Source organism: Lepidochelys kempii, chromosome 26 (genome assembly GCF_965140265.1).
Source record: "Lepidochelys kempii isolate rLepKem1 chromosome 26, rLepKem1.hap2, whole genome shotgun sequence".
Classification (NCBI taxonomy): domain Eukaryota; kingdom Metazoa; phylum Chordata; order Testudines; family Cheloniidae; genus Lepidochelys; species Lepidochelys kempii.
The window spans coordinates 12,166,230-12,193,098 of record NC_133281.1 but is presented as its reverse complement, the minus strand read 5'-3'; the positions used below and the strand labels follow the sequence as shown (position 1 = coordinate 12,193,098).

The 26,869-nt window shown below is 46.5% G+C and overlaps 1 protein-coding gene across 4 annotated transcripts in view; it reads right to left on the bottom strand.

Moving 5' to 3' along the window:
* Positions 1 to 12,538: 12,538 nt before the first annotated feature.
* HK2 (hexokinase 2) overlaps positions 12,539 to 26,869 on the bottom strand; it is a 62,434-nt gene continuing 48,103 nt past the window's right edge. For all 4 annotated transcript variants that reach the window (XM_073324982.1, XM_073324981.1, XM_073324984.1 and 1 more), the window contains 5 exons: positions 26,697 to 26,796; positions 24,947 to 25,130; positions 22,900 to 23,055; positions 18,952 to 19,185; positions 12,539 to 17,648 (listed from right to left, as the gene is read on the bottom strand). In XM_073324982.1, coding sequence (XP_073181083.1) covers positions 17,504 to 17,648; positions 18,952 to 19,185; positions 22,900 to 23,055; positions 24,947 to 25,130; positions 26,697 to 26,796 — 819 coding nt within the window. In that variant the 3' untranslated portion in view covers positions 12,539 to 17,503. The remainder of the gene's footprint in view (positions 17,649 to 18,951; positions 19,186 to 22,899; positions 23,056 to 24,946; positions 25,131 to 26,696; positions 26,797 to 26,869) is intronic.

The following is a 26,869-nucleotide window of genomic DNA, read 5'->3' as shown; positions in this document are numbered from 1 at the left end:
TCAGGACCCAAGCAGAGCTGGAGCAAGGCTCCCGACTCTGGCTGTTGTGGAGGGGTGCCCGGAGCCAAGTCACAATGCCTGGAGCGGGGAGCCAAGCCCAGACAGCCTTGCAAGACAGGAGCCACTGCTGTGGGATAAGCATGGGACAGACTTGCCCTGCAAACCCCTCCCCAGGTGCAGCACCCATCCCCATTTAGCCACTTCAGATGTTGGGAGATGCGTTCATGGCATGCCCAACATAAGAGATCATGAAAATTCCTTCCTCCCATCTTTTGGCCTTGTCTATTTCCAATGTAAACTGTTGAGGGCAGGGCCCATCTCTGACGTGTGTTTGTCCAATATCCAGCACAAGAGAGTCCCAGACTCAACTGGGGTCTGCAGGCATCCCCCAAATATCAGTAAGAGTCTGGCCTGTTGCTGTAAACATTCTGTGACCCTCTTCCCCCCCCCCCCCCCAAGCCTACAAAACCTCAGAATCCTTTGAGCCCAGAAACTCCATTTCCTTGGCTCACTCTGGACATTCATCAACATGTTTATAGGCTAACAAGTGACCTTCCCGCCTCTACATTTGTGTCTGTTGCCCTGTAAGCTCACTCACCATGGGAGCTGCGTACCTGCCCTTTTATTTTTAAGCACAGGGGCTTGCATTTGTAACTCATTGTTCTCTTCACTGGGGTCTTGATAACCCCCCCGTTCCAAATGTAGCACATGCCTTAGCTTGAGATCTCTCTGTTGGACTGCACGACGCATTCGGTACATACAGTGTCACAGTAGCCGTGTCAACCCCAGGGTCTGAGAGAGACAAGGTGGGTGAGGTAACGTCTTTTATTGGACCAACTTCTGTTGCTGAGAGAGAAACTTTCAAGCCACACAGAGCTCCTCTTCAGGTCTGTGTGGCTCAAAAGCTTGTCTCTCTCTCCCCAACAGAAGTTGGTCCAATAAAAGATATTCCCCGTCCTTGCCAGTCACTAGACAGGGTCCAAATGCAACCTACCTCTCTAAATTCAGTACAAGCTTTAACATAGCATCATTGGGAAGACAGATAGTGGAGTTCAGAGGTAAAGTGCCTCACATATATTGCTTATGCTTATTTGACAACCAAGGGCCCAGAGTACTTTGCAAGCCATGTAGAACACTAAAGAAAGGCAGCCACCTCTGGGGTGGAAGGCAACAGCATTTGGAAAACAGGGGACCTGGATGCAAGTGACTATTGATCATGAAGAGAAGCGTAGATCCTGGTGCTCAGGGGATGCATGTGTGTGGGGGGGGGGGAGGAGTTTGCTTGAGCAGAGGATGTTTTTCTGTCTCTCTCCAGAAAGACCAGTCCAGTACATTGCAGCTTGACTCAGTTTACTCACAGCATCAAGGCAGAATATGCTGCTTCAGTCTGATGCTACACATGGTCTAAGGGAGACCGTGTAACTCCATACTGACACTTCCCAGAATACAGCCTGGAGAAAATGGCTGCAAGCCTGGAGGGCTGGGCAAAGAGGCATAGCACAGGCCTGGACCCTTGCTCTGCAGGGTTGGGAGCATCCTCCTCTTGGAGTCAGGTCATTCAGTGCACTCCTTCCCTGCAGGGTAAGGGATCTCTTGCAGGCCAGGAGGCAACACAAGACAGCTAGATTGCACCATGGAAATCAATGGCAGCCGTTAGTGCTCAGAACTTCTGAATGTGCCTAAACATATGTTACAGAGCCACAAGGTCTTTTAAACGGTCCCTGGGATGAGCCCCTACTGTGTGGCAGACCCCCCAAAGGGTCTCTACACATCCTTACGGGCAGGCCACCAGGACTCCTTCACACCATGGGCTCTGCCCAGCAGGTCCAGCTGGATGGTCTCTAACTAGGAGTCCTTCGTGCTGGGGTGCATTGCTCCCCGAAGAGCATAGATTTGCAGGGACCCCAGGGAACCTTTTCAAAGAGGGAGGGTTTGTTAGTCAGCTGGGACACAGCATTGGGAAGTCCTAAGGTCAGCACGGAGAAATGCAACTTAAGACAGAATCCAACCTGGCCAAGCCCATGCAACCAGCCGGCCAAGCTGCTATGGATTCCTGTCAGTGTCAGTCCCAGGAGAGAGCTCTGTCTCTCCAAAGGGCCATCTTTACTCCAGGCATCTGACACCTGCTTTATTATTAAGCTGGGGCCTTTGCTCTGCTTCCTAGCCAAGAGAGGGTATGTGTGTGGGGCGGGGAGGGGGTAGTTCCCTGGCCCTTGGGGTTCCTGCTGTCTTCTTGGATTCTCCACTGATATGGATCAGTTTGAGCACGTTCCCTAACTACTCCAGACCAGACAGTAACACAAACTCCTCAAGCCTCCCGGTTCTGCCCCAAGAGCAGATTTAATCCCTTTTCCACCCCCTTGGGTAGCAATGCAAAGTAGAGAGGGAAACTGAGGCCCGAAAAATATTACAAACCATCCCCACGTTGTCACACCTCAGGCGCTCCAACTGGGACGTTCGGACCTTGGATTGCAAGCACTTCAGAGAGGATTTTACCCTGTCACCAGAGCCACATGCTCACATAAAGGTGTGACAGGAAGAACAGCCTGCAAACCAGCCACTGCTCTGTCCAGCCCACCAACCACCAGGCCTGCCGTCCTGAAGCCAACAGAGTTGCAGGGCTTGACATGTCACCTGCGCCTTCCAGCAATTGGACTAGGCACAAGCGAAAACCCCTTTTATTCCAAGAATCCTGGCCAGGGACCATTTCTACAGGGTCAGTTGTCAGCCCTAGGAGCAAGTGCTGCTTCCTTAGAGAGGATTGTAAGGACATGGGCCAGCGCACAGCTCTGCCCCTTTAGCATTTCAAGGGTAGACAAGCCCTCCATCCGCAGGGGAGGAGCGGATTAGCTATTGCTGGCTACAGAGCTAGAGCCAGCCCACAGAGCAGCCAGATTTAACCTTGACCACTTGATCCTTGTTTAGAGAGGACTTCAGCAAAAAGAGGGCAGTGAAGGAGAATGGAATGGAATTAAAGACAGGGACGATTGAGGCTTTTGGGGCCAGGGGTGTGGAATATTTCCCCTCACGGAAATATTCCCTTGGGGTCAGACCATTCCAGAAGGAAAGAAACCCCCACTGCCTGAATCACAGAGAGACACGAGAGTCCCTCGAAAATACACCACAGGCTTGTGCCCCCAGGCAGCCTGGAGTTACAGGAAACCTCCCCAGCGAACGCCAAAAGCCGGGCTCCTCCACGAAGTCCCCAGCCCCCTTCTATCCCCCTCCACTGCCCCACTGCCACCCACAGGCAGAATCGAGAACAGCGTCAACGGGGCTCCTCAGAGCCAGCCCAGCCCCATCTCCCCCAGTCCGTAAACAAAACCACCCCTACCTGCTGCCCTCGCATGGGCCAGAGGGAGGATCCCGCCACCCGCTTTGCCCTCAGAGCTCCTGTTAGCTGGGCCAGTTCTCTCCCCCAACTGCCTTTCCCCTCGCTGATTGAACGGGGCGCCCCGCCTGCGCTCAGCCCCATCCTATGGGGGCTCGGGTTGCTGAGCAATGCTCCCAGCTGCTGCCAGTTCCCTAATCAGGGGCCCCGGCTTTAACCCTCTCCTTGCCAGTCACTAGACAGGGTCCAAATGCAACCAACCCCCACTGTCACGTGGCTCTCTCTCCCTCTGGCGGCTACACCACCTCTAGGGTTTAGGTGTCTACTACTCTCTGCAAGTTAATGGCCCCGGACACTTAATTAAGTTAGGCACCCTAATTCCCACTGAAAGTCACAGGGATTTAGGCACCCAACTCACTTAGGCCCTTTTGAAAGTCCCACTACACGTCCCTATACCTTTGTAAAGCTAGACTTTGGTCCTTTAGCTGAAGTGGTTGAGACTTGTTAGCGCCAAAGATCCTGGTTTCAGTCCCCACAGATGCCCCAGCAAGGGCCCAGGAGGCCAGACAATTTGAGAAAACATCTTTTGTGTGTGGACGCAAGGCCGGTCATCACAAAAAAATTCAGGTTAATCAGAACCAACTTCCCAGCCTAGACAAGCCCTTAGCCACAAACCCACACTTCAGAGGAACATGTGAGGGTCCCCACAATGGATAATCAGGGAATAACCAGCCCCTTGGGGGTATTTCTTCCTAACCCCGCAGTTCAGGGCTCCCTTATTCCCTGAAGCAGGAGGATGTATATCCCTACTTTTTACGCTGCCTGACATACCACAATGGTCTTCTCTGTGTAAATGCCTAATCCTTTTTTGAACCCTACTCAGCCTCGATATTGTTATCTAGTAGCAGGGAGTTCCACACGCGTTATGTAAACAAGTACATATGATTGCATCTGTTTCAAATGCGTTGCCTTTCAGTTTCTTTGAGTGTCCTCTCTTGCGATGAGACAGGGGAAATAGGAACACTCCAATCCACCTTCTCTATCTTATTCATTATTCAGTGTATCGGCGTCGTGTCTTTTCCTCTTTGTCTCCTCTCTGTACTAAACAGCCCCTGTCTTTCCAATCGCTCCCACATGGAAGTCTTTATGGGTTTCTAACCAGTTACTCAGTTTGAGCTGGGTGATTCGGTAAACACAGGGTGAAATTCTCTGTTGGTGTAACTCTTCTGAAGCCAAAGACATTACACCAGCAGAGAATTTGGCTCACCATTTCTGGTTATATTTCCTTCCCTCCAGCCAGTAATCTGCAAGCTGCGAAGAGATGTTTACACTGTTATATTCCAGAACTGCAGTTTCCTAGAGAGTTTTGCCTGATATTCTAAGTAGGCTGCTGGGTGTTCTAATTAGCCACAATGTTTATCACCTGCTGCATCAGACACGATTCCAAGAAGTTCTTTGCATCCAGGGTGCAGCTCCCAAACAAAGATTCAATACAGGCCCAAATAGCCCAATCCAAATTTTCACCTCAGCCCCTTCTTAATAACTGCATCACCCTGTTTTCTCTCTGCTATGCAGCCCCCTGACAGCACTAGATAGGCTAGGGAAGAGATCTGCAGCCCAAGCATCAAAATTAGTTTATGCATGGAATAAATAAGATGCATGCGACATTCGAACAGCTGGATGTTCATGAAGGAACTGGCTCTTTAAACAATCTCCAGCAGGTCTGATTCTCCTGGCACTGGTGAAATTTCATTGGAATTGCTCCAGATTTGCACCAGGGTCAGTCAGAGGAGAGTCAGCTAATGCTCAAGCAGGGGGGTGGCTTGTGGTTTCAAGTCCTGAGTCCCCCACTGATTTAACCAGCTGTTGGGCAAGTTGCTTAGAGCCAGAATCTGCCCACAATTATACAGCAGTAGGGGAGGCCTTGACGAGCATTCTCCCCTTCTTGCATGGCCCTTGTAAAGGGAGAGCACAGACTGCTCGCAGCCTACTCCCTGAGGGTGTACAGCAGGGCCCATGGAGAGGGGAGGAGCGTGTGGCTGTGGTTCTGACCTTCTGCACCCGTGTCCTGCTCCTGTTTAGTGACCTCTGAAATGGGGATAGCAATAGTTACCTAGCTCAGAGGGTTTGCAACATGCTCAAGTGCTTTGAGATCCTTAGGCAGATAGAAGACCATATTTTTATCTCTGGGTGTATCAGCACTGCAGGGTTTTTTGCCCTGCCCCCACGCATTTTAGCTACTCTGTATTTAGAGCTTGATCTTCGTGCCCTATCAATTGAAAAATCCCCACTGATCTTATTGGAATCATAGAAATGTAGGGCTGGAAGGGAACTCAAGAAGTCATCAAGTCCAGCCCTCTGTGCTGAGGTAGGGCCACATAAATCTAGACCATCCCTGACAGGTGTTTGTCCAGCCTGTTCTTCAAAACCTCCCGTGATGCGGGTGCCACAATCTCCCTTGGAAGCTAGTCCAGAGCTTAGCTACGCTTCAAGTTAGATAATTTTTCCTAATTGGAAAAATTGGAGCAGGATCAAGCCTTAACTCATTTGAAAGAGAATCTGGGAGAGAGGCCAAAGCGTGAATTTTAAATAGTTCCCGTAGATTCATAGCTTTCAAGTCCAGATGGGAATGTTACAATCAACAAGCCACCAAGAAAAGCAGGGCAGTTGAGAAATTGGCTGTAAAGGCTCAATAACTCATTATCCATCACTTGGGATGGGATTCCAATGGGAGTTAGGCACCTAAATACCTTTGTGAATACCCCCCTTAACCTCTCAAGCCCTGTTATATGCCAGGTGGTGGATTTTCTCAGTATCTTGCTTTTAATATCGATTGTATTTGCAGAGGCTTACTTACTTTCTCTTTGGTATTAGCCCTGGTACCGTCAGGAACATATTTACCTGCACTTGCTGGGCAGTCTAAAGTAAACAGATGAGTGGCTAGCTGCTGTATTACATGTGGGCGTTATTATTGTGCGTTGTTCACCAATTCAGGAGGAAGGAAACATAAGCTCTATTCAAGGGATTTTAGGGATATTAGCAGTGTGTTTCCTTTCTGAGAAATTTGCCATAGATCTTCAGGTCAGAAGGGACTGTTATGATCATCAGATAGGGAGAGATGCCTAGCAGATAAAGCACTGGATAGCGCACAGGAGCCTTGGGTTCTGTTTCCCAGCTCTGCCACTGGGTTGCTGCATGACCTTGGGCAAGTCATTTCACCTTTCTGTGCCTCAGTTTCTCCCTGGTATTCCAGGGATAGTGCTACTTACCCCCTTTGTAAAGTGCTATGAGATCGATTGATGCAAAAAGCACCGTATAAGGACTAGGTAGCCGATCTGACGTGCTACAGTACACAGGCCAGATGATTTTTGCCCAGCAACTCCTGCATGGAGCCCAGGAACTTGTGGTTGAATGAGAGTGTGTCTTCTAGCAAGACATTAGCGTCTGATGTAAAGGCTGCAACGGATGGAGAATCCACCACGTCCCTCGTGGAAGCTGTTCCAACGGTTAATTACCCTCCCCTGTGAAAAACGTGCAGCTCGTTTCCAGTTTGAGCCTTGGTAACTTTAAAGTAATTTAGCAAAGAAAATGTAACAAGTGGATGGCCGAGCAAATCTTAGCAGGCTCTTTTGGCATGATTTAGTCAGCAAAGTCAGACACGTTTTGTGGCACTGGGATGTGGGTTAAATCACAGGTGAGTGTTGGAATGGGGATGGAGCTCGGCTGTTCTCAGGGGTAGCAGATGACAGAACGAGGAGCAATGGTCTCAAGTTGCAGTGGGGGAGGTCTAGGTTGGATATTAGGAAACACTGTTTCACTAGGAGGGCGGTGAAGCACTGGGTTACCTAGGGAGGTGGTGGAATCTCCATCCTTAGAGGTTTTTAAGGCCTGGCTTGACAAAGCCCTGGCTGGGATGATTTAGTTGGGGTTGGTCCTGCTTTGAGCAGGGGGTTGGACTCGATGACCTCTTGAGGTCCCTTCCAACCCTGATATTCTATGATTCTATGATGCGGAGGTCCTCTGCCCTGCTCTGACCTCAGTTACACTTGTCTGATACAGAAACAAACTCTTCCAGGGGGTCGCCACCAATCCTGACCCTGGGCTGCGCTGTTAACAGCTGCCTTTTTGGATGTTGGTGGGCGTGAGTAAATCCAGGTATTCATGTCTGACGAGCGATGACATAGTAGCAGAATTTCACGGTCCACTGCCAACCTCGAGCGGTCAGCCGCTGACCTTCCAGTGACCTGCCAACACCAATCTCGTGCATGGTGCCTGCGTCACTCGCTTGATGTCAATGGAATTCCACCAGGGGTGAAATCTAGCTGTCGTTGTGACAGGGGTTATATGCTCTGACACAGCGGCGCACGACCGTTCTTTATAGCTTAGAAAACTGGGCCACTTTGTAACTTTGGCAGGTGGGCAAATACCAAATGCAGCCCTGCTTGTTTCTGCTTAGGGCTGGACTAGTTATGATGATGAGCCCCCCCCCCCCCCCCCACACACACACCCCCACCCCATGTCCTGCAGATGCCTGCAATTTCCAGGGATGTCTCACTAAGGGGTTTGTTTTTTTTTGCACTGAAAGCAAAAGTGTTTTTTACACCGAGGTAGCTATCTTGATGTGAAACCATAGTGGAGACAAGACACAGGTTGTTTTTTTCTTGCTGGAGCTAGCTGGTGTCAACCTTATAACTCCACACCTGGCTTTGAAAACACACCTCTTTTTGCAGCAGAGACGTGTCTGTCACAGCTCGAGGTACTTGGGCTGCAGATCTCTTCCCTAGCCTGTCTCATGAAGAGCAAACATTTCACTTCCAGTTGAACCTGAAAGGTTCCCCTCCCGCAAAACGTGGCCCCGATGGTATACGTTGATTGACAATGAGAAGTGATGCGATTGTCACTCTCGTACAGAGGACTTGCTGCAGTGGAAGAAACCAATGGTCCATGAAGACCAGGGGCCGGTCTATAGCAGTGGCTAGGAACGACAGCTTCAAAGGAAGTTGAGGAACGACCATTGACCACAGTGCCCCTAGCCACCCACCACAACCACATGGGAAGCTTTATCATGACAGCTGCGGGCACTGGCCAAGTCTTGAAAACTCCAGTTGACGCCAGACTCATTTAAATACATGACAATGGAAACATTCTTCCTCTTCTTACTATGAGCAGCGCTGAAGCAACGGCACATAGAAAAGCGAACCTGGCTTCCCAGCAGGGTTGCATGAAGAGTTTGGCAACCACTAGGAAAGAGATTTTGCATGAATACCCAACAGGTTGCTGCATTGTGTTGCTAAGTACGTTTATGGCAGTGCAGGCCCTCCCTCTAGTGGTCAAACGAATACCTAATTTTTGTCTGTTTTTTGACCCACTGTTTTTCCAGGGTGATCAGTACGTAATTTGTGTCAGGGCTGATCCCCGGCACCTCTGTGCCTGGCAGTTCAGAGCCCCGGCACCTCTAGGCTTACTGCGTCCATTATGAATGTAAAAATCTTGCTTGAGCACCAGCACCTCTCTCATTACAAATTAAGCACTGAGCATGACGGCTGAAGTACTGGAGGTCAGCAGAAAAGGACCCTACTCTGACTTACAGTGGGGTTTTACAGAGTAACTTTTGATTTACACCAGGTTCTAGAGGACAGAATTCTGTTTGAGTTCTTGTTTTCTTTTTATGTATTTGGGGGAGAGGGAAAGGGTGGGCATATCCCCATTAATTTTTTTTTTTAAACAAAAGCTGGGTTAAAAACACTTAAACAAATGCAAGAGAAAGGTCAAACTAGAAAAAGGTCTGTTAGAGAAAGAAAAATAGCTGCAGGAAGTTAAATAATAAATGCCTAGCTCTTATATAGCATTTTCACGCATAGATCTTCAACCACTTTACAAAGGAGGTTAGTATCATTATCCCCATTTTACAGATGGAAAAACTGAGACACAGAAAGGGGAACGTGTCTTGCTCAAGGTCACCCATCAGGCCAAGGGTAGAGGTGGGAATAGAACCAAGAGCTCCTGTGTCCCACCCCAGAGCTCCAGACACTAGGCAACACTGCTCCGTAAAAAGAAATTGCCAATCGGCCATGATTCACTGTGGCTTGACTGTCAGATACAACGAGTACCTAGCACTTCCATTGCAGCCACCGAGAGCTACAGGTGATCAACCCTTTTGAAAAAAAATCACATCACCGGTCTACACCGCTTTTTTCCTGGAATAGCTGTGTGGGTTGCAGGTTGTGTGTGTGTTTCTACCTTAATAGCAGGCTAGATTATTCTCCTTCCTGTACAAGGATAAGCAATGCCAGTATAAACACCTGTATGCTGGTAGAGCTGCATCCACGCGAAGGGCAAGTTGACACTTAAAACACAGCAGTACCAATGCAGCTAGAGCACTTAAGTGAAGACACTTAGCCCACGTCCCCGAGAGGCAGTCGCTCTATCGATGGGAGAAGCTCTTCCGTTGACATGGAGGTGAAGGTCGGTGTAACCAGATCGCTCAGGGATGTGGATTTTTCACACCCCTGAGCAACACAGGTACACCGACATAGATCTGTAGTGTCCGCCTGGCTTACGGGACTTTACTGCTACAGCGAAAGCAGGGAACGATACCGGTACGGTATAGTTAACACGTACATCCTGTGTATTCAGACACACACTCAGGTCTTATTCTCTCTTTCCCTTTGGCCCTTTGGCCCCAAATGAACATTAATTAGGTCTTGTTGAACTTGACAATTTAAAAGGCCAGCCCTTCTCCGTTTCCTTCCAGGCCAAACTAGGCTAGGCCCAGCAAAGCTCAACACTGCAGACTTCAAGGCAATGACAGGTCAGACGAAATGGCTCCCAAGAGGGGTACAAGACCATGCTCCTCATTTTACTAAGTCCCAGCAGAGGGCTGCATGCTTGGGTTAACGTCAGGAATGGTGGATCCTATCCCTTGCTCTGCCTATGGCATGCTGGGTGATCAAGGGCATGGCTCACACCAGCGGGGTCTCTGGTTGCCCATCGATAAAACAGCCAAGAACAACGCACACCTGCATTTCAGGGGATTGCGATGTTCAACTAAAGGGGATGTGCAAGGAAAGAAAGTCGGATCTAGGCCTTTTGGGGCTTGGCTATGACACATATAAGGCTGAATAGTGCTCATTGTGGGAGCTTTTAAAGGGTTTTTCTTTGCTGCTTATTTTTTCTTCCTTAGATATAGCCAGAATATCAGGTCTTCACTTGCTGCATTTTGTTGGAGAACTTTTGGCATTACTCAAAGAAACTGGCCATTTCTTAGCCCTTAAATGATGGGGAAGGGCCCTTAACCCTAAAATCCCTTCTCTAAAGCACTCTTCATAAAAGCGTAAACACTCTGAACAAGACCACTGCCATTTTCAGATCATCGGATTTCACTTCGCTGCTATTGCGGATGTCAAACATATTGTATTACCCAATAGCACCAGAGGCCCCGGTCAAGATCAGGGCCCCATTGTGCTGGCGCCATACAGACATGTAGCAAGAGACTGTCCTTGACGCAAAGAACTTACGATTTGAAACAAGACAAAATGTGGGAGGTGAAACTGAGGCATGCAGGGACAATGACTTGCACGGCTGTGGTGGAGCGAGAAATAGAACTGACAAGCGAAGCATGTTCCTTAGTATATTAGGCAAATATGTTCGGGGGAGAACTAGTGTAGGATTTGGGAATAGAACCCGGGCCTCCTAACTCCCCATCGAGCGCTCCAGCCACTAGACAGCACTGCCTTCCTAGTACCTCTTCCAGGATTGGGAAGCCCCTGGCTTTCTAGTGTTAAGAAAGCATTGACAAATGTGGAAGGGGGGAGGAAACCACATTTCAGGCCTCCTTTGTGCATCACACAGAATTAAAAACAGGGCAAACACCCTATTCCTTGTCTTGGTTTCATTTAGAAACATTACAGTGGCCCATAGAGGATTAAGCGATCCTTGAAAGAGAGGTGCTAGACGAGTGTTTATATATTTTCTCTTCATACGCCTTGAAATGTACAAACTCCAGCACCAGAGCTTAATAGTCTGTAGTATGTCAGGAGGGTCCGCTGTCTCAAGCCCTCCCCTCCCCGCACTGTGGCTTCAATACAACTAAATGAGTCTGTATTGAAGGGCCTGTGTGCTCACACGGGGTCTCAGGAAGCATCACATCAGCAAGACACCATGTAGGCAGAAGGGGATGATCTGTGCGGATCCTTTGAAGGCTGGGCCTTAATTAAGGTTCTGTCCACGTGGATCTCTTTGCGAGATGAGATTAAGATGTTCTGAAACTATTTGAAAAGAACCACACAAGCCCAACCAGATAAAGTTGTGCCTTGGGGAACAATTTTTATTTGTCAGAATAATCATCATGCCTTGGGGAAGCTGGAAGTACAATACCATACTAAGAAAAACGGTATGAAAAGTACAAAAATAAGGAATCCTATGTACGGCAGTAAATTACTAAAAATAAATATTGTAAACACAAAAACAACAGAACAGCTGAAATCTACAGTCAATCATTTCTGCTAATAGCTGAACGATCTTTGGCTTTAAATCAAATCTCTTCCTGCCCCTTAAGGAGCCCATTCCGAAGACCTCGTTAAGATGCACTTTTCTTTGTTTCAGGCCAATAAAGAGAGTCCAGACTGTCTCTGGGACTAGCTCACATTTTACAGGAAGTCTGTGAAATAACCTCTCTCTATCTGAAATATACTAGGAGGACTTGTGACACCTTAGAGACTAACCAATTTATTTGAGCATGAGCTGTCGTGAGCTACAGCTCACCTCATAGGATGCATACTGTGGAAAATACAGAAGATGTTTGTTTTTAAACACACAAATCATGAAAAAATGGGTGTTTATCACTACAAAAGGTTTTCTCTCCCCCCACCCCACTCTCCTGCTGGTAATGGCCCACCTTGATTAACATACACATTGTAAGGAGAGTGATCACTTTAGATAAGCTATTACCAACAGGAGAGTGGGTTTGTTGGGGGGTGGGGGGGGGGGAGAAAACTTGGATTTGTGCTGGAAATGGCCTACCTTGATTATCATACACATTGTAAGGAGAGTGATCACTTTACATAAGCTATTACCAGCAGGAGAGTGGGGTGGGGGGAGAGAAAACCTTCTGTAGTGATAAACACCCATTTTTTCATGTTTGTGTGTATAAAAACAAACATCTTCCGTATTTTCCACAGTATGCATCCAATGAAGTGAGCTGTAGCTCACGAAAAGCTTATGCTCAAATAAATTGGTTAGTCTCTAAGGTGCCACAAGTCCTCCTTTTCTTTTTGCGAATACAGACTAACACGGCTGTTACTCTGAAACCTGAAATATACTATGAATCTTACAACACAAGGTCACCTCCAAAAAGTAACGCTCCATCTTTAATGACGGCTTTAAAGCAATAAGGAATAATAATTCTTATCTCTTTCATAGCATTTTCCTCCCGTAGATCTCAAAGTGCTTTGCACAAAGAATATGCAGTATTATCCCCATTTTACAGATGGGGAAACCAAGGCGCAGAGATTTTTTGATTTTTTTTTTTTTAAAAGGCCCTAATTTTTAGTGGGACTGAACATCCACAAAGCCACTGAGTTCAGTTGGGGTTGTGGAGGTATTCTGAGGAAAGCTTATGCAGAGAATCAGTGGCAGAGCCGGGACTAGAACCCAGCTTTTCTGAGTCCTATTATCCACTGGACTATGTTGCCTCTGAAATATTCTACTGCAATTTAGAGACTTATTAGATCGTGCGTGTTGCTTAAAGGCAGATTTCACTATAATTTGCACCTGGTCTAGCTCATTCTGCTCTGAGATCTGCAGGTTAAGGTTCTTCCTACCATACACAATATTGCATAGTTTGTCCAATAAAAATTCCATCCAAGGTAACAGCCAAGTGAATAATTTGTAAGGTAGAAAGAATGGTTCTCTCTCTCTTACCCCTGGCAGCTAACATCCGGAAGAAAAATAAGTGCCGGCTTGCTGAAAGTTGAATCCCTGCCTTTCTGGAGAAGAAATAAACCTTACAATAAAGAGAACAAAGAAAATGCATCTTAATGGGAACGAAAAATAAGCCATCCTGAAACGTGTGGCAACATTTTCTTAGTGGAGGAAAGACAGAGCAGCGTTGAGAATCAACGCCCGTCTACATGATCTGATCTTCCTTTCTCATTCTGACACACATTAATATAACACCCCATTGTAATTTCTGGTTTAGAAGTTACAATCCCGCTTTGTCATGTTTCTCGGTTCCATTTCACATCGGCCAGCTTCTGAACCAAGAACAACGTCCCCCTGAAAAAGCTGCATTCACAACCTGCCATCAGCTATAAATTCTTAATATAGTTCTCCTAGCTCCTAAGCTGGAAGGAATGGTAAGACAGTAGCAGCTTTCTATATAGTGTACTGATGCTTTCTCTTTCGATACAGAAAGGTGCACAAACTGTACTTTTAAAGCGAACAGAGGAAATATTCCGCATAGACACAACTGAGCCATATGCCGAAGACATACATGGTCTGGAGATGATCTGCTGCAGCTTAATTCAAGTGTACCCAGTGCATCCCTAAGAAGCTGTACAAGGAGGTACAACAGGCAGATGGGTCCTGAACTATCCACCCCAGATTCAAATTGTGGGGAAGCTCGGAGACAGCCTTCGCAACTAGCCCATTGCTCTGTAACTGGGCAAACCAAAAACTCAGATGGGAATTCCCTCTGAACTTTGAGAAAGTTTGGATCTGGCTCTCACAACTTGGTAGCACAGAGATTTTAAAACAATACTTCCCACATGGAAAGGCTTTCCTTTTGCACTCAAGAGCGCCCACCTCTTTGCAGATCTCATTGAGCCTACGCTGGGGAGAAATCCCACCAGCCACATAAATACACACTTGTCAAGATAAGAAAGCTCAAAGAGAGTCCTGGTAACTTATCCTGCTGCCATTATGCCTGTTCCATTTGCAAGAGAACAGGTATTTGGTGCTGAGCACCACCTAAAACATGTCGAGAAGCCTTCCACTCCCAAAGTCAATGGGAATTGCGGGTGCTCAGCAATTCTGGATCTGACCCTCATTCAGAGAACTTAATGTAGCTTTCCTTGCTCACCCAATTAAGTGCCATTGACTCCAATGGGACTACTCACCAAAGCCCAGATCCAGCAAAAAACTAGCACCTGCTTAGCTCAAAGTGCATGAGTAGTCCCATTGACATCATGAGATTACTCCCATGCACCGAGTTCAGGGGGCACTTCAGGGCCGAGCACTGCAAAGCCCATTAAGAATCAGTGAAAGGACGCCCATTCACTTCAGTGGTCATTGGGATGGGCCCATAAGCAAGGGGTGAAGGACCATGCCCAGGGGCTGGTTCCATCTTGCAACCCCTTATTCATGCAAGTTGATCCACTCGCGTCAATGCAACTCCTCAGGTGAGAATTAAACCATTCGCACAGTCGTAACCCACTGTACTGCAAGGAAACGGGGCAGCCAGCATTGCCAAGCCCCTGAATCAGCAGAGCACTTAAACATGCCCTTAACCTTAAGTCACATACCCAAGTGCTTTGCTGAACCAGACCCCGAATCAGCTACAAAAAGGGATTGCCTTGGCCCCCCTATGTCATTGATTGCAAAGAAAGCATCTATGTTAAAAGTGAACTCATTCACTACTGGTGAAATACAGTATACAACCGCCGGATAATCCCTTGTCTTCAAGTTTATAAATATATCCCCAATTGTAACCCTCTCCACTGTACAGTAGATATAATCAAAGCAAAAAATGCCTTGATCAGTAAGCAAATACTAATAATCCCAGTAAAAGAATCACACACAACTGCTTGGTGTTGGATGAGATGGTTTTCTGTTTTTTTTTTTTTTTTTTAAGATAATTTATTTAAATTCATCTAAAGTTTCTAAACTGGATGATTCTCTTACATTATTTCTGTACACATCAATTTTGATTTTTCCATTTCTTTTATACTGTAATCGTGTGGCTTATAAAAAAATATAAGTATTTAAAATGCCAAGAGACACCTGTGGCGTGCTTTAAAATGGTGCTATTGGAATGGACACCCTATATAGAGATTCTTTTGGTAAAGAAGTTACCCCAAGCAGTATAAAAATATACAAAAAAAAACAAACAAAAAAAAAATACACACAATTCTATATCCCTCCAAACGGACGGTCAGTTTGAGGTTTTTATGTGTATATCACCAGACGTGTGTTACCTCGTGTTAAATATTTACAAAAAAGTTTGTGCGAGGGTGGGTGAGGAATTGCATAATTGTGTGTGTGAATTTGCTGGTTTTGGAAACAAGAAATTGGAGAATTGAGTTCGTCTGCACAGGTTTCTGTTGGCAAAATTATTAACTCTTTATCATAAAAGGCAAAGTGGTGGGGAGAGTTCTGCTCCACACAGCAAGCCTGCTGTTAGCTTTGGGGATGCCAGTTTGGAAAACCAGAAGGATTTTGAAATTTTGGGTGACAAAATTACCTTTATTTCTTTGCCACTAGTGACCCAAGCTCCTGCACCCTCACACACGTGTTTAACTTTAAGCAGGTTAGTGCAGCCATCAACGGCAGTGGGTTACTCACATGCTTCAAGCAAAACACTGTGCGTGTTTGCAGGACTGGAACTGAATCTTGTAAGAAATTCCGGCCTGATTCCCAACTTGTGTTGAAGCCAATGGTAAAACTCCAGTTGCTTTCAATGGGAGCTGGAGGCGAAGAATAACATATTTGCAGAATAAAATGTTTAACCCTTTAGATTAAAAACAGCTAGAGCCTAATCCTGGTTTATTCCAGTGAGTAAACCAAGGACCTGCTCCTGCACTGCTAAAGTCAAGGGGAATTTTGTCACTGACTTCAGTGTAAGCAGAATTAGGACTGTGCTTGCCTCAATGGGGGCTTGCTCCCATGAGCAATGATTACTCATGAGTCAGAACTAGCAGGATCAGACTCTGAACTAACTAATTAATTTGTTCCCTGGCTGCTGCTATTTCTTTTAGTGCACTAAATACATGGCCTTCATACTTCCATTTCCCCTGATAATACAAGACCTGAAATGACTGCACCCCTCCCGTACATCGGTCCTCAGAAATTTCAGTCCTTCCACCTTGCTCCCAGACAGTTACTTTAAATAATAATAAAAGAGCATTCTGCACTAGTCTCTCAAACCACATTAAAACTAGTCCATAACAATCCCCCGTTCGCAACTATATACATAAAAGACGTAAGATCTCTCGAAACATAAATACAGTGCATAAATCCAGACGTGACCTATGGGGTTTTTACGACTAAAGATACAGAGCTAGTTCACAGACAAAAATAAAACTAAACTCACCACATCAATTGAGGGCACAGTGTTTGAACGGTTGTGGAAGAGAAACGGTTCATTTCATCGATGTTTTTTTTCTATGCACGCATGCACCAGTAGGGGCCGCCAACGGCTGCACTGGCCAACTACTATATTAATAGGAGAGAAGCTGGGAAATGGGACTACACCCTGAGTCCCCAAGTATTTCCAGGCACATGCTCTGCTGGTCAAATTAAAGAAACACCTTTAACTTGATCCAGCAGGTACTTTAATATTACTCATCACTCCGTACGGACACTTTGTATCCTTCGGCGCAGATTCAAACGCACTGGTTTAAACGCTGCGCCCTGTGCTTTTAAGAGCATTACCATGACTTTCATGGAAATAACACAGCCTTGATCAGGGTAAAAGACTAGTGGAGGTCTTTAACCCAATCTTAAACGAGGTTTTGCTTTCTAGTGTGCTGATGTTAAGACTTGGACATATACAAATAGGTATTGTTTACTACCAAAGTGACAATGCAGTGTCTTAATTGCTCCGGCATTATCCTTCAACTGCTAAAGAACAAACGCCATTGCGGCTGGGGAGGGAGGATTAGTATTTTAAATAGGCTGCGGTGAAACAAAGAGGGCTTTGACTGGAAAAGTAGCTACATGCCCCGATGACACTTTTAGCTTTACTTGATAGGTAGTTTTATGGCATGCAATAGAACTCCTAAGAAAATAACTTCGAACACACGGCATCTCCGGTCTCAGTGGTGGTATCTCGATAGAACAAGCAAAGCGAAGAGTCTTAGGAGCTTGAGGAGCAGGAGAAGGAGTGTGTGTTGGAGGGTGGGAAGGGGGCCGCTGGTTTGCTCTGTTAAATCCAAGCCTTCCGAAAGACCCCTCTTATCGCTGCCCGGCCTCCCGGATCCGGCACGCCACCGCTGTGATGAGTGCCGCCCCCTTGCCACTGCCATCTTCTGATTGGAGGAAGGTCACTTCGCACTTCGGGGTCAGCTGCCTCACCGTTTCGTGCATGACTGAGGAGAAGCTGCAGCGGGTGGAGGAGGACAGGAATGAGTATATCTATCTCTGATGCTCCCCATCTCGACCCTAGGGTTTGGCCTCAGTTCATTTTAATCTTGGCTAAGAGGATGGTCAGAAGAACAAAGTTTCCCCCCAGCACTCCCACAATGACCATCTGGATGCATCATCTGTGGGGAATGAACCTGAGCCCTCTGCATCTAACAGCATGATCTCTACTGCTTGAGCTAATGGAGTAAGGCACCCATAAACCTCTCTAGGTGGGCCAGCCAATCGATGGAAAGAGAGGCCCACTCTGTATTGAGGTGGGTTACATTAGGCACCATCCAACAGTACAAACTTGGACCTGAGCAGTCAGGCTGTGGACTAGGGAGATGCTCTGGGACGTGGTGAGGAACAACACCTCCCAGTCCGGCAGAGAGCCATTTCATGCCACTAGTACAGCCTCATGGCTATAGCAGTTGGTACCTGCTCTTTGTGAACGAGAACAACAAAGAGGATTTCGTCCCTGACTTTCGAAAAGCTGAACTGCCCAAAATGACATCCTCAAAGCTGGTCTAGCCCATAATGCACTGCACAAGCCATCCCGGGGCAGAGGGAAGAATGCTTCTTGAGCCCTGCACTGACTCAATTAGCAGTGAAAATGCAGACACAGCAACATGGTTATTCACAAACGAACGGCAGTCATGGACATTCAAGACCGGATACTGTCTTTAAAGCATGTCTCCTGGTCTCTAAAGTATGTCTCCCAGCCCTTTCCTAAGTGACCAAGACAAGGGTGCTTCCACCCCTTCCCTGCAGAACATATTCCATCATCTAATGGATCAGAACTCCTTCCTCCCCCCCAAATCTGGCCTATTAATTTCATCCCACTGTTTTAGGGCTGGTTGAGAAATGGTCACAGATTTTTGGCAAAAGATTTAGAAACAAAAATCTCAGTTTTGCACGGACTTTTACAATTTTTTCATCTCAATAAAATAATTTGTTTCGACACAAATTTTTCCCCTTTCATTCGCCCCTTTTTCAGTCCCTTGGGAAGGAGAAAGGGGGGGAAACCAATACCCCAAAAGTGAACATTTTTTTCATTTCAATGTGAAACAAATGTTTGGTTTCCATGGGGGGGGGGGGGGGGGAATACCGAACTATATGAATATTTTTGGATCATCCAGAAAAAAGGTGGATGAAAAGTTTCAACCAGCCCTGGTTCTTATGTCTGCCATCGTAGCCTGCTTGTGACTGTCGTATCTGGCCGCTAACGTCCCCTTGGAACAATCTCTGGCCTCCGGGGACTCTCACACAGGGTAACTTACTGAGGGTGCAGTTTGTAGAGTGTCCCGTCCACACCAACTGTGACCTTAAGGAAGTCCAGCTTGCGGTTCTCCCGGATTTTATCCACCACAGCTGCCATGCCAGCACCACAGAGCTGAGCAGCACGCCGAGCTACCACAGTGCAGACCTCCTTCACAATGATACTGTCATCACACGTGCTCTCCAGGCCCAGGTGCTGGAGGATGGAGCGGACCTGGAGCAGAGCAAGGCAATCGCTGGAGGAAGGCAGACAGGGCAGGATAGAGGCATTAGAAACGTAAAGAAAGCCAGCTGTCGACATCAGAATGCAGGGACAGTCTGAACTCAGGATGCCTTTGGAAGTATAATTCTAATCTAAAGAATGACCTCAATTCATTCCTTCTCGGGCAGCATGACCTGTCATAAAAGCTTCTGCGGGCCAGGTTCTGCCTTTGGTGCAGCCCCACCGCTTGCCCTGGGCGTAAGTGATCAGAACTCGGCAAAGAATCCTGTTGATGATGCACAAGGAAGAAGAGATTTTCCAACTCGTTCTCCTGCACCTGAGCTGGTTCCGAGGGACTAAGAGAGTGAAAAGCAACAAGGTCTAGATTTTTAAAGCCTGATGCTTAACAATCTGTCCCACCTTGTGTTTAGCTTGGACACTCTGGTTACCACCTCTGGTCACTATACGCTGGAGGGTAGGGATAGGATACAGAGGGACCTAGACAAATTAGGAGATTGGGCCAAAAGAAATCTGATGAGGTTCAACAAGTGCAGAGTCCTGCACTTACGACGGAAGAATCCCATGCACCGCTACAGACTAGGGACCGAGTGGCTCGGCAACAGTTCTGCAGAAAAGGACCTGGGGGTGACAGTGGATGAGAAGCTGGATACAAGTCAACAGTGTGCCCTTGTTGCCAAGAAGGATAACGGCATTTTGGGCTGTATAAGTAGGGGCATTGCCAGTGTTGGATCATATTAAAGAAGTTCTGTATTAAAATCACAAATGAGTTTGATTCCCCATAGTTTAAATTCCAGGGTATTACTAATTAAGAGGTCTCTTGGTTTTTGGTACTGTTTCTCTCCCTCTGTGTGTGAAACTTGCAAGCTGCTAATCGTGTTAGTACATTCTAAAACAGAGTCTGTTCTCAAAGCAATTCTTTGTAACAAGACTGGAATCCACCCAACAGCCTCAAGAATGGGCGAACCAAAGAACAAGATAACATCTAGCAGCACGGAGCCGTCAGGAATGTGCTATCTGCTGATTGATTCAGCAACAGCATGATGAAGCAATTCCCATAGACTGGCATAGGAAGAAATTCCTATAAAAATGGACTCTAGAAAGTGAGAACTTTGGGGTCTGATTCTGCAAAACAACTTCCAGGAGCATCAGATGAGCATCTGACAAGGCCCTGCTCACTCCTCATGTCCAGGCCACCTGGCCAGTGGCTTGGCATGAGCAACTCTAAGGCTGGTAACTATGATAACAACCTTGCAGAACCTGTGTGTGTATGTTTGTATGAATGAATGTGTGAATAAATATGAAATTGAATGGAATGTTATAGCTATAACTAACTGCTTACTAGGATTCTTTCTGTATTCACAATAAATGTGACATTTTGCCTTTTCCCCTTTAATAAGATCCTGCTGGTTTTTATTTTATTGGTATAACACCAGCAGATCGAGGGACGTGATCGTTCACCTCTATTCGACATCGGTGAAGCCTCATCTGGAGTACTGTGTCCAGTTTTGGGCCCCACACTACAAGAAGGATGTGAAAAAATTGGAAAGCGTCCAGCGGAGGGCAACAAAAATGATTAGGGGACTGGAACACATGACTTATGAGGAGAGGCTGAGGGAACTGGGATTGTTTAGTCTATGGAAGAGAAGAATGAGGGGGGATTTGATAGCTGCTTTCAACTACCTGAAAGGGGGTTCCAAAGAGGATGGATCTAGACTGTTCTCAGTGGTAGCAGATGACAGAACAAGGAGTAATGGTCTCAAGTTGCAGTGTGGGAAGTTTAGGTTGGATATTAGGAAAAACTTTTTCACTAGGAAGGTGGTGAAGCACTGGAATGGGTTACCTAGGGAGGTGGTGGGAAAAACCTTTGAGGTTTTTAAGGTCAGGCTTGACAAAGCCCTGGCTGGGATGATTTAGTTGGGGATTGGTCCTGTTTTGAGCAGGGGTTGGACTAGATGACCTCCTGAAGTCCCTTCCAACCCTGATATTTTATGATTCCAGACCTGAGGAAGAGCTCTGTGAAGCTCAAAAGCTTGTCCCTTCCGCCCATTCAAGTTGGTCCAATAAAAGATAGGACCTCACCTGCCTTGTCTCATTTTGTTTTTGAAAAGGTATTTAGGTGATGCTCCAGTCAGTGTTGCAACGCCTAAGTGACTTAGGAGCCAGCCTCATTTTCAAGAGCACCTAAGTCACTTAAAGTGCCTTTCAAACTTAATGCTTCTATTTGTCACTCAGCTCAGCAGAGCTGACTGAATACCCAGGAGGCAGATCTGTTGGGTAGTAACGGGGCAGCATTTCACGTACAGTGGGAGTTCCAAAGGGGTCTAAGGAAATTAGACGCCCCACTCTCACTGGATTTTAATGAGATCTGGGTACCTAAATCCCTTTGGTACCTTTGAAAATCCCTGTTTTTCCACTCAGCAGCTCTCACGAGTGTGAACTAAGTTTACATCATAATCAGAGTGGTGATTGCTTCATAAAGCCCCTGATTATGAGTGCAGAAGTTGCTCCTCCAGTTAACAATAGCTTGTTAATATCTAGTGCAGCGGGAATAGAGAGCTCTGCAGTCACTGCTTTGGTTCTTCCTCCACCACCCAAAACACCCACAACTTTGACAGTGTCACAGCCAGAGCCCTGGGATTCTACCTAGTTATTTACATGGAACTCATATGTACATCTGAGAATTTGGAAGGATTCTGGATCTAATATGACTCGGATGAAATTCCACTGACTTCCTTAGAACGACATTAGAGGCTCCTGATTGCTGCTTGCATGGCAGATTTTTGGGAATTTTGGAATTTCTTGTGGAGTTTTATCGTGTGAGTCAATCAGGAATCAGAGCCTCTTCCTACCCCTCCCCACGTTCCCCCAATGCTTTAATGGATGACATTTTTTAAAAACGGCAACAGTTAAAGATCAACACTGCAGCCGAGCAGGGCGTGCAAGGCAGCATCCGCGAGTAACCACACAACAAACTGTAGCATGCGTGCGCAAGAAGGAAAGTATTTCAGGAAGAAAACATTGGGTCAGTGATATTACAAACAAATAGGGATTAACAGTCACTGCTGCGCGGGGGACTGGTTGTAATGCAGCATGAAAACCCTGGGCATGACATTGTTCTGCAAGAAGCAGACCCTGCAAGGGACCGAGTGGGATAAGTGGGGGCTAGAATCCGGCAAGCTGCTGAACGCTGAAAACCACAACTGGGCAAAATGTTTTGTCTGACACGGGGGGGAGAGACAAAAAAATATATATACGGATTTGGCAACACCAAAACATTTCGCCAATCATTTCAATTTAAAAAAAAAAAATCTGAAAAAATATCAGTGTTTTATTTCAAAATGTCCTTTAATTTTATTAAAAACTCCAAAATGGTACGAAAAGGCTTGAAATCAAAACAAATTGCTCAGTTTCAGGTCATATGACACTTCGGTCTATGAACCCCATAGCAATATTTCCATTTGCCAAAAATGTAAAAAAAATTACATATATCAATTATGGTGAAACATGAAAACTATTTTTTATCCAATATTTTGGAATAAAATATTGAACCGAAAAAAATCTATTCCTCTCCCCCCTCCCCTCCAGCTGTACTTAAGACCTTGCTAAATTTCATTGTATATACTTTCCCCAACTCGATTACATCCCATCTGTAGGAAAGGAGCAAGTGTCTTCGTTCACCCACCTTCCCTTTCTTTCCAACCCCTCCGTTCTGTGTCTGGAATCTCACCTCTCAATTTGAGACAGGAACTTCGTCTCAAATATCCCCCTGGTCTTCAGCCTTTCGGAGATCCGCCCCCGGAACAGCAGCCCCCGCTTGGTGAAGTCGATGAGGATGTTTCGGACAATCTCGCCCAGGTACATCCCGCTGATCATTTTTTCAAACCTGGAGTTTGTTAGGATATAGATATTCAGGCCAGTCGGTAAAGGCCTGTACTCTAAGAATGTAGGTGTATTCTTATCACTTGGCTAGTTATAGAGGTATAAAAGAAAGAATCAAAATCACCGTCTGCCGGTGTAAGGTCCTTCTCTTACTGTGACAGTCTGAGGCCCTGTGCTTAGGCTAAGGCCTTTGGCTAAGCAACAGAGGCAGCCATAAGCTGGGAAGCGACCGGTCACATCCTCACATTCCAAACTAGTCACATTGAAATAAGGTGCTATAGGGCTGTTAGGAATACAATCCTGTCCTGATAATGCCTGTCACCTCCAGAGAAAGGGAAGTGCCTAGAAAATGTAAAAGGAAACTTAGTCTGATAGCATCCTGTCTGGCAAGAACTCACTTATCAATAGCTGGGATGTGAAATCCTCACTTCTGTATTGTTTTGTGATTATAGTTCCCACTTTGCTATTGTTTGTCTGTATAATCTCTGTCTGGTTCTGTGATTGTTCCTGTCTGCTGTATAATTAATTTTGCTGGGAGTAAACTAATTAAGGTGGTGGGATATAATTGGTTACATAATCGTGTTACAATATGTTAGGATTGGTTAGTTAAATTTCAGTAAAATGATTGGTTAAGGTATAGCAAAGCAGAACTCAAGTTTTAGTGTATAGCCTGCAGTGATCAGGAAGTGAGTGGGTGGGTGTGTGGGTGGGGGAAATGGGAACAGGGAATGGGGGTAAGGAAATTGGAATCACATTTTGCTAAAGGGGGAAATGGGAACAAGGAATAGGGGTAGGGAAATTGGAACCATGTTTGGCTAATGGCAGGAATGGGAACAGGGACCCAGGTGTAAGGCTCTGTGGTGTCAGAGCTGGGAAGGGGGACACTAAGGAAGGAAACTGGAATCATGCTTGCTGGAAGTTCACCCCAATAAACATCGAATTGTTTGCACCTTTGGACTTCGGGTATTGTTGCTCTCTGTTCATGCGAGAAGGACCAGGGAAGTAAGTGGGTGAAGGAATAAGCCCCCTAACAGAGATGAAAAGGTCCAGCTGAGCATGGGGTAGGAAGGACAGGCTGGGGGTAAGGCAAAGGACTGGGACTCTGGAGATTTTGGTTCCACGCCCAGCTCTGCCACCGATTCCCTGTGTGATCTCAGGCAAGTCACTGAATCTTCCCCCCAGTGCCTCAGTTCCCCACCTGTACAATGAAGATAATACTCCCCCCTGCCTTAGCTCAGCTGCAGTGGGGTGAGAACCACCTGGCTCTAGGATGGGTTTGTAGAGGAATTCTAGACTGCCCTTTAAATACTTTGCGTCTCTCACAGCACCTTCTTTGCAACGATCGGAAAACAATGGGCTGGATTTCCCTGCCACTTAACAAGGGTGCACATCAGTGTAAACACCACACACTTCAGCAGAGTTACTCCTGATTCGCACCAGGGGGAGAGTGAGAGGAGTATCGGGCCCAGTGAGTTAAACCTGACACCATCCCAGTCAAGTTGTAGCACGATCCCCCCGCACACTGTGGGGGAAAAACAGAGGCACAGAGAGATGAAAAAGAAAGATGATAACACAGGGCTTGCTCCAGCCCCCTGGTGTCAGTGAGAACAGGGTCAGGCCCTTCGCACTAAACTAGCTGACTTTTTCGTAAGCGTCCAAATTTCCTTCCCAAGTTCCAGCCTCAGTTCATTTTAAATTCTGCCGAGGCGATGGTCAGAAAAACGGGGAGGAATCTTCGTGATGCTCAGGTACCATGTCATGAAGCTAATGGGACAAATCCTAGTCCCTGGCCTGCAGCCCAGGATGTGCTAGAGAGATCCCTGAATGCCATGTGTTCTCCAAGAGAGCGTGGAAAGCACGGCAGTCTTCAAAGCTCCGCGCACGCACACACGCACCTTTGTTTCCCAGCATTGAGAGAAAGTTCGTCCACAGCCACATCAAACTCTGTCCGGAAGTCGTCCAAGCAGCCGTTGTCCCCGAACGCCCCCCACTCCATGTTCACGCACATCCGGCCCTCGTCCCCCTCCACCAGCTCCACATTCCTCATCTCCTCCATGTAGCAGGCGTTGCTGCCCGTGCCTGTGGCAGAAGAGCACAGAAAGGTCTAGAGGCTCCCGAAACATCACTTGCTTTGAAGGGGATGGAAGGGAAAGCAAAAAAAAAAAGGGGGAAGATAAGAGCTCTTCTACTACTGGTAGTTAAGGGAGACTGGGGAGAGAACTATCCCAGATGCTGTCAGTCGCTGGCCACACGCAAGTAAAAAGCAACTTAAATTTAGTGGGGGTTTTTTAGACAGAAATATAAAACGTTCAGCTCACCCACCCGGGGCGGGCACAGAGGCTCGGGCTTCCCCCCCGCAATGGGGCGAGCCGGTGTTCATGGCACCAATCCCACAGGGAGACGCCGAGACTTGCCACAGGCTGGATGGAATTAAGCAGTGGGCCGGATCCAGCCCGCGGGCCGTAGGTTCTGCACCCCAGTGCTAAAGCTTGCTGAAAGTCACTTGGGCAGAATCTAAATTTTCCATGGGATCATGTAGTTTTCGACAACAAAATTTTGCCAAGGAGAAAATGGAAAGAGTTTCCCTTGCATGCATCTGACGAAGTGCGTATTCACCCACGAAAGCTTAATCTCCAATGCGTCTGTTAGTCTATAAGGTGCCACAGGACTCTTTGCCGCTTTTACAGATCCAGACTAACACGGCTACCCCTCTGATGCAATTTCCCTTTTGACATTTTTGGAACAGAACATTTTGGTTTTTCTTTTCTACACTGATTTTATATCGTCCATAAACTGAAAAAAGGTTGACATTGAAAGAAAAAGCCAGTTAAATTGACCCCAAAGCAATTTTTCTTCAAAATTTTTGTTCTGTGGAAATTTTGAAATTCAGTGTTTTGTTCCAATTCAGAACAAAAACAAATTTTGAAATCGCAGAAAATTCCAGTTCACAGTCTGCTGAAGGCCAAATATTCTGCTGACAATTCCACTGAAGTCAATGGAGCTAACCCGGTAGATCATTGTCCGGTATGAGTTCAGACGTGCTAAATTAAGAAGTTTCTTTGTTAGAAAGCGGGCAACAGAGTTTGGGGGTTTTACTATTACTCTGTGCAACCCTGTCGATGCAAATTTCACAGTCTTATGTGACACTATCTCTGCAGCCTGGGCTACACAACGGCCGTTCTCTTGAGCTTAAACAGCTTGGGAAAAAGCAATGAGCCTTACGTGAGCCTCTCAAGAATGAAGCGATAAGATCACCCTGATGGCTTAGGCCTGCCAAAACACGCCACCCACGAAACCTAAAGTATTGACCAGGAGGAATTCTTTATCATTACCAGCGTCCTTCATAGTCTTTCACCATGGAAGGTAATAGAATTACACCTGCTTATACCACGTCTGAATTTGGTCCCAAATACTCAAGGAAATGAAATTGTTTGGGGATGGGGGAAAGCAAAAGATTTTCACTGGCTGCCATTTTTCATTGAAATTTTAAAGATTTTAACATTTTTCCCCACCACTGGTGGAAATTTCTGATGTGTACTAGCTCTCCGGGGGAATAGCTAAAAGAAAAAGGACGTGAGTGGTGTACAGAATAGGAACTGGGTACGGGGGAGAGATTGGTTTGTTATGTAAAGCTTCAGTTCTTACCAGCGATGAGCCCGACTTCACAATAAGGATCTTCATAACCACAGGTCATCATGGTGCCTACTGTGTCATTCACCACTGCTACCACATCCAGATCAAACTCCTGGGGAAGAAAGGGCTACCATGCGTTATTCTGGAAGAACCAGCACCTTCTATGCGCCCTTTCACTGTTGCAT